Source organism: Engraulis encrasicolus, chromosome 9 (assembly GCF_034702125.1).
Source record: "Engraulis encrasicolus isolate BLACKSEA-1 chromosome 9, IST_EnEncr_1.0, whole genome shotgun sequence".
NCBI lineage: Eukaryota > Metazoa > Chordata > Actinopteri > Clupeiformes > Engraulidae > Engraulis > Engraulis encrasicolus.
This window is the reverse complement of record NC_085865.1, coordinates 45,407,940-45,419,944: the sequence shown is the minus strand read 5'-3', so window position 1 is coordinate 45,419,944 and position 12,005 is coordinate 45,407,940. Positions and strand designations below refer to the sequence as shown.

Genomic DNA, 12,005 nt, shown 5'->3' with positions numbered 1-12,005 from the left:
TTTCATCAGACCCCTCTCACCACAGTGACCAATGCAGCCAGACACACACGCACATGCACGCATGCACACTCACACACCCATGCACCCATGCACAAACACACACATGCACGCACGCACGCACGCAAGTACGAATGCACATATGCATGCATAATGACAAAAGCATGGGGGCACAATTCAATTCACGTATGTACACAGACAGTACATGCAGAATAAGGTATGCAACCAAATAATAATATACAGCACATATTAATGTATGGCTTGTGATAGCATCAGCAAGGTGCAATAATCAGAATTTGAAGTGTTCTTAAATGCACCCCTCTCTCTCTCTCTCTCTCTCTCTCTCTCTCTCTCTCTCTCTCTCTCTCTCTCTCTCACACTCACACTCACACTCACACTCACACTCACACTCACACTCACACTCACACACACACACACACACACACACACACACACACACACACACACACACACACACACACACACACACATTTTATGAAGCAGTCTGGTCTGGCTAGCACAATAGGGTCATGGTCTATCCACCTGCTCTCCTCTCCTCTGCTGAGTCACGGAGGGCCACTTTATAGTGCGTAGAGACCAAAGTAGCCATAAACCAACAGCTATCTTATCACCTTGGATACACGTGGTGATCATAAACGCGTTTAATGGCTTACCATAAAGCCATACAAACAGCCTCTTTTGCTGTCGTGAATTCCAAACTCCCCATCTTCTAGATTTCTGAGAAATGTTTTAGGCAATTTCTGATACCAAGAAAAATCTCCATCTAACAAAAGTTTACAAAACATTTTTTTGACGTACCTGTAGTCATAAATGATCCTTTAAGACAGGCACGATTCAGCAATCAAGCCATTATACAATCTGGATATTAGGGCATTATATTAATAGTACTTATTAACCATATTTATTTGTCTCATCAATCACCAAGTGTGGACTCGGACTTCTTAGTGTGAAATATTTATTGCCTCATAAACGCCACGACTTAATCAAGATCTGTACTTGCATTTCTTTGTTCATCTTCGGCATTAGACAATAGGAAACGATCGATGAAGATGGACTTTGCTTTTGCTTCCAAGAAGTCACTTGATGGGGCCATAGACAAAGTCTAATTAGGTGCAATCACGCTGGAAACTGACAGTAAAAAGGAATCTCAAATTGCAATGAAGGTTGAAGACCGAAACGTCATGTAGTATGAAAGAAAAAAGAAAAATGGTCAGTGCGCGGGGGGTTTTATAGTTTGTCTGATACTGTGTTATCTTGAAACTCCAAGAATCTTCTGCTTTTCTATGAAATTACCACAGTCCTGCTACGTGCACAGGGTGACAAAACATACCCCACTTCAAAGGATATTTTTAATATAATGATATTGGTATTGCACTAATGTAATGATATTGCAATGTCACTAATTCCCAAGGAATATAAAAAGCTGTATTCACCGGTCACCTATAGTGTTGCACTGTTAACATGATAGGACATTCTACCATGAACCATGATGGCGCTACACAGTTGCAAAAATGTAACTTTCTCAAACTTGTTACAGGGGTCTGGGATTCCACTCTCAGTTGTGCAATTGGGTGCTCAGCTTTCTCACTGATCACCCTCAAGTGGTCAGAATAGGGGGAGGTGTCACTTCAAGCAAGCTGACCCTCAACATTGGCTCACCCCAAGGTTGTGTTTTGAGCCCACTGCTCTATAACATCTATACACATGGCTGTACAAACACCAGCAGTTCAAATTCCATCTTAAAATTTGCTGACGACACCGTGGTGCTGGGTCTCGTCTCAAACAACAATGAGACAGCCTACCTGAATGAGGTGGCTGACCTAGCACTGTGGGTCTCAAATTACAAGTGTCTGGGAGTACACCTGACTGAGGACCTCTCCTAGGGCCTTATTTATAACGGGTGCGTACGCACAAAAGACTGCGCACGCCAAGTTTGGTATTTATAGAAAAAGAACTTGGCGGTAAACATGTGCAGCTCCACGCAAAGTTTGACCCATGCATACGCCCTAAACCAGCGGTTCCCAAACTTTTTCCCCTGCGCACCCCCTTGTACATTTCAATGTGGTTCGCGCACCCCCTAAGCAAATGTTGCACAGCCGCACATTTTGGGCAATCCTCATTTCCAATAGACCTGACGTTTTTTCTGCCATCATTACAATGGAACTTGTTGCATGACAAGTCTAGGAGTTATAAATGACACTTCAGATGGATCCTTCCAGTATACAATTCACCAAACAATTAAAAACTATGTCAAGTTCATGAATGCTGTATAAACACACATATCAGCCATTGCTCTATTCAGCTCGCTCACCCCCAGGGGGGCACGCACCACAGTTTGGGAAACCCTGCCCTAAACAAAAGACCAAACGCGGAAAGCGCGACCTCGGGAGGTAGCTGGAAGAACGACCCGAAATTGGTAGGAGGAAAAATCGGAGTTCACGTGTCACAATAACCACTTTAACATTAACAACGAAAAACTTGGTTGTTGTTTGTTTGGTAATGGTGGAAAATAATTAGTAGGCCTACCTGGCCTATCCACAGTTACATGCATGTTTTGTAAGGAAGTAACCGACGCTTCAAATGTTATATTTAGGGTGCATTACATTTGGAAATACCCTAAATTTTGTTAATCACTCACGGACCTTTCCAGTATCTGTAGGCTATAATAGTTTGTGCGTTCCGACTCTGCAAGGAATTACGTCAACATTTAAGCCAGTTGCAGAATCATCTGCTCGAGTACCAAGTGCAGCTGTACTACTAATAGAAAGATAATGGTTGATTTTCTCAGCCATTCGACATACATTACATTACATTACACTTAGCTGACGCTTTCAATTTTTTCAAAGCGACTTACAACTATTATTTTTCAGAGTACTGGTTACAGTCCTTGGAGCAATGTGGGGTTAGATGCCTTGCACAAGGGCACTTCAGCCATGGATGGAGATGAAGGGAGAGGTCAAGGGGGATTCGAACCGGCAACCCTTAGATTGAAAGACCAACTCTCTAACCACTAGGCCACGGCTGCCCACATACAGGCAAGCATACAGCCAAGTGCCATACTGATGGACAGCTTCGTTTCTCTTGTTGCATGCCATTTCATTTCATGCGGTTCGTCAGCAAATAAGCAGAGTTGTGCATTTCTAAGACAGCTGGCCTTATAGACTGATAATGCACGTTTATAATACACACATTAAATAAATACAGCCTTGAAAATGCCCATAGATGTCATGCTGTCTGTGGATGTGTTGATCGAAAAATAGCGGTTCAACAAAACCTTGTTTTCCCCCACACACTCTTTGATGCATGTTTGTATAGACATCATGGCTGTGAACTGGCACATGTGGGGTACCATTCGAAAGCTTACATTCTCCTCTTTCCAGTGGTATGCATGATATTCATTACCATGTACATTACAACAACACTGACACATAGAAGCAGATGTGTGCTTTTATATCCTGAGGAAGACAAAGTCTCAGAGAAAATGCACTGTATTTCATTCATTTGGTTTTCCTTTTCCAAGTTGAATGTGTACCAATGAAGATTTGTAAGTATATGCCTATGCTCTGTAGTCCATGTGATAAATATATAGATTTGTTATGATAGGCTAAATGGAGATTAATGGTAAACTTTAATGTTAATTCCTAAGACTTCATTTTATTCCTCATGTACATTCTGCTCATTTTTAAGGCCAAAATATTCACAGGCATGTGCTAATTGCTGTCTTTGTGGTGGAATGGTGCTGTCGGTGATTCTGTAGAGTAGCCAGTGAGTAGCCACTAAGCATATTATTGTTACTACCAATAAATATTTCAAGAAGACGCTTTTGCACACCTCTGTGGTTGGGCTGGTGGGGTTGTCATTCAAGTGTAAAGAAATCCTCCACACTGTCCATTCTACCAACAAACTTCAATACAATATTTCAGTCATCTGAACTTCTTCCGAAAAAGTTTGTTGGTGGAATGGACAGTGTGCAGGATTTCTTTACACCTGAATACCAATAAATATACATTTGAATATTAAGTTTAAGTATTGTATTATTTGTAGTTAGTAATGTATCCCTCTGTTCTTGTCTAGTCAAGCCAGACTGTTGAGGCAGAAGTTAACAACTTTTGCCTCCCAGACTGTACATTGCAAACCTTTTTAAACCACTATCTGAAGCAAGACGCTCCAAACCCAATAGTGAAGGTCTACAGTATGTGCCGAACATTAGAATAAGTATGTGTCCCTGTGACGGTGTGAACCCCACCGCACTAGTTTGACTCATTTTAAGTTGATTTATTTGCTTGTTTTTCATGTGTTTGTTTAAAAGTCAGTGTCCTAGGTGCACATACTGTAGGTGCTGTACTGTAACTTTTGTTTTCTTGATTTATTTGTATTTAAGTATAGGCCTGATTTAGTTTCATTGTTTGAGTTGCATGCTGTGCCCTTAATAGGCTGTAACGAGGTACCTTCATTTGGCTGTGTTAGCCTGATTTCCAATTAGTGGAGCCTGATTGGTTAAGTCAAATGATTGGCTGATTGTGCGCTTGCCTGGTGTATTTAAATCCCTGTGCAGGGATCTCGGGAGGCTCATTTTTTTGTTTCTGAAGCACATGAGTGCTGTCACCCCACCTAATTTGAGGTGTTGGGTTTTTTTTGGTGGCTTTCTCAGTCATATGTTTGACCTCACCATTTCTTTTCTTTTTTGCTAGCTTACTTTTTCTATGTTTGTTTTGTTTTTCTCTTACATTTTTTGTAAATAGTTTCTGCACTTTTTGGGACTTTGGTTAAATAAAAACCCATCATTTTTTCACCCCGTAATTTTTGTGTCACTGCATTGTTCAATTTCTCCTGGCCACGAGGCTACTCTACAACAGCCCCCCTCTCTTTGTGTGTGTCCAAGGAGCTGATTGGACTGAAGGGTGCAGATAAGGGCAGTTCATCCCCAGCTGCTAGGGGCTCTCTTCTCTCAACTTCCAGGTTTTCTGCCAGCTTACATGACCAATTCATAGATTCATTTTACATAAACAATTGAACGTGAGATCAATGAGGCAATGCAACTGCTGAACAGAGACTTTTTAAAATAATATATATATTTTTTTTTTTACTTATTTCTTATTTCTTTTTTTACTTTACTTCTTTAATTCTTAAGATGTAGAGCTGATGCCCCCATCATCATTTCAGTACAATACCATGTATGTGACAAATAAAATACTTGAACTTGAACTTGTATATTTTAACAGTGTCACTGACACTGTTTAGACAACTAAGACTCCATATTTCAAACGAGGGAAACTTTGTCTAGAGTTGCATGTCCACTTCAAAGGCTGTTCAATTCATTTTATATGCCTACGATGCAATACGATGCGATATCCATTCCTACCAGGTATTGCAGTTGTTCTTGACTCTGCTGCCCGGTGGGTACATCTGCTGCCCCCTCTGGCAGGGGCAGATACTGGCGGGCACGCACTGGCCCTCGTCATCCTGAACCAGGCCCGACGGGCACTGGCAACCGGGCACACAGCTGGTCACCGCGGAGGCAGCAGCGGAGGAGGAGGAGGAGGAGGATGAGGAGCTGGCGTCGCAGGTCCAGCCCTGTCGCAGGTCACTACAGGAGGCTCCGCACGCGAGGCCACACTCCTGGTGGACCTGCCCACCCGAACACTGCACAGCTGAGAGGGATACACACACAAAGACACACACACAAGTGAGACAGGTAAGGGATACATACACACGCATGCACGCGTGCACATACACAGACACACAAACACACACACACACGCACAGGCAAATGCACACACACAGTTTTGGGGATACAGTAAATTCACTACAATAAATGTTGGTCCTGGATCACTGTGAGTGGATCACTGGGTCACTGTAAGCTGTAAAATGAACAATGGTCCTGGATCACTGTGAGCAGTAAAATAAACAATGGTCCTGGATCACTGTGATTGGCGAAATTAACAATGATCCTGGATCACTGTGATGAGTAAAATAAACGTTGTTCCTGGATCATTGTGAGTGGTAAAATCAATACTGTTCCTAGATCACTGTAAGCGGTAAAATGAACAGTATTGATTTTACCTATACAGTACTTTACTGCAACTATCTTCTACACAAAGAGACATGGGAAAATGCTAATGTCTTACACAGTGTAGAACCCAAGCGTGCTTCCCTTACAGCGGTTCTGAAATACGGTATGTTGTGTTGGAGCACAAGTAAAGGTGATAGTCTTGTATTGGGCAGTGGTGGTCTAATAGTTGAGGAGATGGGCTTTACACGTAGGTCAGAGGGTTGCAGATTCAATCCCTACCCTTCCACTGCCTACCACACTGCATCAGCAAGGCATCTAACCCCATACTGCTCCAGGGACTGTACCCAATACCTTGTAAATAAATGTAAGTCACATTGGATTAAAGCATCACCTAAGTGTAATGTAATGTAATGGATGTGTCGTCAGAGATTCTTTAAGTATATAGAGATATGCCAACATAATAGGTTGCTATGGGCACCTAACATGACCAGGTTCCGGTCTGCCTAAAGGGGCGTGTCATAATGCTCCTAGCATTGAATAGAACAGTCCTTAGGTCTGCCTAAAGGGGGATTCTCCCCCCTCCCCCTTGCAATAATAGAACCCGGAAACAATGGGCCAATGGAACCTCTCTCTCTCTACTCTCTCTGGTGTCGTCTTACGGCAGAAGGTGTGGTTCCTCCAGGTGATGGCGACCCCCTCCTGGGCACAGTGGCGGGCGTAGGCCGTGAGGATGGTACACTGGCACGATCCGCCGGTGAAGCAGCTGCACACGTCACTCAAACACTGACGCAGGAAAGGCTCCCTGTCCACCACGTCATGGCATGGCTGTGAGGGTATGCAGGCAAAACAGAGATAACAAAAGAGAACGGGGAATTTACATAGTTATACACTATTCATTCCTTCAAATGGTTTATTAGTATTTTTGTGAGTGTTTGTGTTTGTCTGTGCATGTTTTTGTCTGAGAGAGAGTCAGAAGCTGGAGCTGTGTGTGTGTGTGTGTGTGTGTGTGTGTGTGTGTGTGTGTGTGTGTGCGTGTGTGCGTGTGCGTGTGTGTGTGTGTGTGTGTGTGTGTGTGTGTGTGTGTGCGTGTGCGTGTGCGTGTGCGTGTGCATGTGCGTGTGTGCATGTGCGTGCACATGCGTGTGTGTGTGACCTGGAAGACGTTGCTGTGTATGATGGCACAAACGTTCTGTGCGTGTTGTCGTCTCTGAGTGAAGGTGCTGCAGGGGTCTTGGGGGGTGGTCTGGAGGGAGGGGGACGGGGAAGGGGAATGGCAGACGTCCGTCATGAACTTGCTGACGAACGACGCTACGCTGGTCTCCACGTCACCCTCCGGGGTAGTGAAGTCATCGTGCTGATTCCAGGTCAGTGTCCCACACAGGCCCCGCACCTGCCACGTACACAAACAGGTGTGATGAACACACTCTCTAGGACACACTATATAGCCATAGTTTGTCAATGCAAGCAATGCATGCAACGACTTTCAGCTCAACATGCATATGCAGAAATGATAGGTCATACAAAGATACACATATACACAGTGCATTCAGTTCGCTCAAATTCACACAGATTCCTCCACAATTTCTGCAATGGTTTACTATGAGTGGTGTCTAAAAGTCCCTTTTACACACATGATGAGAGTGGGGTGGTTTTGAGTGTGTATGAAAGTTTGACAAAAATGAAGCATCTTTTGTAACCATTATGACAATTTATTGTTTCCATCTCTGATTTTTCAATTAAAAAATGTATATAAAAAAGTTTTTCTATGCATGCTATTGGGGCCATTTTCTAGTCAATAATTTATGCTCATATTTAGTTGTTATTTTTGGATATGTTTAGTATTTGCATATTATAGAACATTTATGATTGCATTATAACTACATTATTGCATTGCTATTTTATAATTTCCTCTCAGCTTAATTTGCCTTTAGTTTAATGCTTAGAATTATCTAGAATGAATAGCCAATAGGAACTGACGCTGAGCAATGACGTTTTGGAGCTCGCGCATATTTTAAGAACGGACATTTAGCCACTACATTAAGTAGAAAACAGTCGCCGAGGGCGAGAGAAGAACAGAGGGGAACCGAGGAAAGCATTGCATGCGTGGATCACGCGTTCTTGGAGGAAGCCAGCCGGCTTGATGAGGACTGAGCGCGGGGAAAACCATCGGATTTCCAGACGACTTCAATGATGATGGATGAGTACAAAAATGTCAAATTCGAATGAACAAATAAGCAATGCTTCAGACTTGCAAGTAGTGACCGAAAATGCATGATTGTTTCCCTGTAATTGCCGACGCCAAGTAACGTGGCTGAGTCATCATATTCAAAGTTTCAACTGTGCTACGCTGCTAGTTAAGAAGCCTACGTGACGGTTTGAGAAATGTGCTACAGTTAGCAAGTCATATCAGCTAAGAAGAAGCTCACGTTTGCCTCTGGAAATAAAGCCTTAAATCTTGCTTTGGAAAACTACATGTTTTAAGATTAAAGGAATGCTTATTTGGATTTCAGAAGTTAATAAGAGTTTGCTGAGACTTGACCAACATAAATAGCCAGTCAAAATGTCTGAGGATGGAAAAAAGATGGATGACAATGTTGAGCTAGACACTAAAAGAAGGATCAAGTTAACTCCAAAGGCACTAGAAGAGAAGCTTGATAAGCAAATGACTTTAAGAAAACGTGTTTTAGCACGCCTTGTCTCCAAAGCAGAGGAAATTGAAAAATTAATGAGTGATGAGTCCAATGCTCATGTAGAGCTCAATACTCAAAATTACTGAATGAGTTTATTGAAGCGAATAATGCTGTAAGTGAACTATTGTTAGATGAAGAAAGAAAAGCTGACCAGCAGTATTGGAGTGAGCCTAACCTCACCAAGTACGAGAACTTTTTGTCCACATTAGAGCAGTGGATAATAGACGTAAAGCAGCAAGCTAAGAATGCTCATGAACAGGCAGCCACTGAACACGAGGCTCCAGAGGGTGGCGCCACGACACAGCAAGGTGAGTTTGCTGCTGAAGAACATGCTGCTGAAGAACATGCCGCCAAAGAACCTGTTGCCGAAGAGGCTGCTATCGAAGAAGTGCATCCGGATGACAGCGCGTCCATGATGCAACAGAAGTATGCTTCAGTCACAGCACGAAGTGTATGCAGTAGACATTCAAAGGGATCCAATGTGTCATCTCACGCATCGTCTATGCGTAAGAAAGAGGAAGCTCACAGAGCAGCTTTACTGGCGCGTGCAGACGCACTTGAGAAGAAAGAAGCACTGCTACTGCAAGAAGCTCAAATAAAAGCACAACTTGAAGCTCAGCTGAAGTTTCAAAAAATCCAGATGAAGAGTCAAATGGAGAAGCTGGATTTCGAGACTGCTCTTGCTGAGTCCACAGCAAAGCTGCAGGTTCTGGAAGAATATGAGAACAAGGAAGATGGAATGAATTCATACCTGAACAAGAACATGCATGCAGCTACAGCTATCCCACGTCATGGTCCAGACGTCAGACCAAAGGCAACTAGCTATCCTCGAATGATCCCAGATAACCGGTCGCTTCATGTTCCAGCTAGGCACACGCCTCATGTGCAAGTGAAGAAAGAAAATGATGATGGTGCAAGCCCACGTCCAGGTGTAAGTACACATCCTGGTGCAAGCACACGTCCTGGTGCAAGCACAAGTCCCGGTGCAAGGCAAGTTGAACTAGGAGAGGTGATATTGAAGCAAAAGGATATCACTGAGATGTTAGTCACACAACAAAGACTAGCTAACTTACCTCAACGCAAAGTCCCTGAATTCAGTGGTGATCCTCTTGAGTTCCTGCCATTCCTGAGGGCGTTCGAGCACATCATTCATAGTCGTACAGACAGCGATGCAGATCGTCTGTATTATCTAGAGCAATTCACCGCAGGTGAACCAAGAGAGTTGGTGAGAAGTTGCCAACACATGAGCGCACAACAAGGTTACGAGGAGGCAATAAGGCTCTTAACTTATCACTATGGCAACGAACAGAGAATAGCTGCGGCTTACGTTGACAAGGCTGTCAAATGGCCTCCAATCAAAGCAGAAGATTCTAAGTCCCTACACAGCTTCTCTATCTTTCTCACTGGGTGCAACAATGTGATAAACAACTTGGAGTACCTAGAGGAAATGAACAGCCCGAGCAACCTTCGGATCATTGTCCACAAGTTGCCCTTCAGGCTTCGGGAAAGATGGAGAGTCGTGGCTTTCGATCTCCAAGAGAAAGAAAAAAGAAGAGCAGACTTTGCAGATCTTGTGGGATACATCAACAGGCAAGCTAAGATAGCTTCAGACCCACTGTTCGGTGATGTCAAAGACCCTGCTGATGCCAGAGAGAAGTCCAAGTCTAGTGCTAAACCCGCAGTGGGTCGGCTGAAAAGAACCACTGGCCTAGCTACAGGCGTAACGCCAGCTGATGATTCTTCTGAATCAAGAAAGGCCAAGCAGACTAGCAACGCATTTCAAGAGCCATGTCTGTACTGCAACAAGGGACACGCTCTGAGTGCATGCAACAAAATCAGAAGTCTGCCGAATAAAGAAAGAATTGAGTTCCTTAAAGGAAAAGGTCTTTGTTTCGGGTGTCTAACTCAAGGACACATGGGAAAAGATTGCAAAAAGAAAGCAACTTGTGACATTTGCACTAAGAAACACCCTACTCTGCTTCACACAAAAAGAGAGGAAGATGGCAACCAAGCAACTGCCAAGCCTGAGAAGACAAGTGAAGACTCCACCAGTGAACGCTCAAGTCCACAAGAGCAAGTGTCATCCAAGAGTGAACTGTCAGCAGTCACTGGGGCCAGAGGCAGCGACTGTATCCTTTCCATTGTGCCGGTGCGCATCAAATCCAAGAAGAGCAACAACACCATCGAAACGTACGTGTTCATGGACTCTGGAAGTTCAGCGACGTTTTGCTCCGAAAGATTGATGAGGCGACTTGGTGTCAATGGCAAGAGGACTCAAGTGTTACTCCGTACCATGGGCCAAGAAAAGCCTGTGTCCAGCTTCGTCCTCTCAGATCTAGAGGTGTGCGGTCTGACAAAGAGCAAGTACATTAGCCTGCCGTATCTGCGGAATGAAGTGCGGCTACCACAGATTGACGCAGATGTGGAGATGCTCATCGGAATGAATGCTCACTCTGCAATGGAGCCATGGAAGATAATCCACAGTCAAGACGATGGCCCATTTGCCATAAAAACGACCCTTGGCTGGGTAGTTTGCGGTCCTCTGAAGAAAGACAATGACCACAAGCCAAGTCACTTCAGTCATGGTGCTTCCGTCAACAGAGTGTCAGTCAGTAGTGTGGACAGCATGCTGTTGCGGCAGTACAATCACGACTTTCCGGAGCAAGCCTGCGAAGAGAAGTCAGAAATGTCACGAGAAGACATCCAATTCATGCAGTGTGTAACTGAGACAACCAAGAAAATTGATGGACACTACTGCATTGGCATGCCTCTAAGGAACAAAGACGTTGTGATGCCGAACAACAAGTGTGTTGCTGAGCAACGAGCATCGAGCCTGAAAAGGAAACTTGCTAAGAACTCCAGCTTCCATGACGACTACAAAGCCTTCGTGTCAGACCTGCTGAGCAAAGGCTACGCTGTGGAAGTCCCTGCAAACGAGCGCAACCGCAACGATGGCCGAGTATGGTATATGGCGTGGTGCATCCGCAGAAAGGGAAGTTGCGGGTCGTCTTTGATTGCGCCTCTTCGTTCCAAGGGAGGTCACTGAACGAGGAGCTGTTACAGGGGCCGGACCTCACGAACAGTCTGGTTGGAGTCTTGACAAGGTTTCGCCACGACCACATCGCACTCATCTCAGACATCGAGGCGATGTACCACCAGGTGAGAGTTCCTGATGAAGATTCCGATCTTTTGAGATTTCTCTGGTGGCCAGAGGGAGATCTGAACCAGCCTCTGCGTGAGTACAAGATGGTCATCCACCTGTTTGGGGCCAAGTCCAGCCCGAG

General features: G+C 44.3%; 1 protein-coding gene across 1 annotated transcript in view; it reads right to left on the bottom strand.

The window, feature by feature from the left end:
- The window catches only part of sspo (SCO-spondin), a 180,288-nt gene that overhangs the window by 143,811 nt on the left and 24,472 nt on the right, over window positions 1-12,005 (bottom strand). The window contains exons 17-19 of the mRNA XM_063206313.1: window positions 7,185-7,421; window positions 6,691-6,856; window positions 5,381-5,669 (exon numbers count right to left, since the gene is read on the bottom strand). Of these exons, the coding sequence (XP_063062383.1) occupies window positions 5,381-5,669; window positions 6,691-6,856; window positions 7,185-7,421 (692 nt within the window). The remainder of the gene's footprint in view (window positions 1-5,380; window positions 5,670-6,690; window positions 6,857-7,184; window positions 7,422-12,005) is intronic.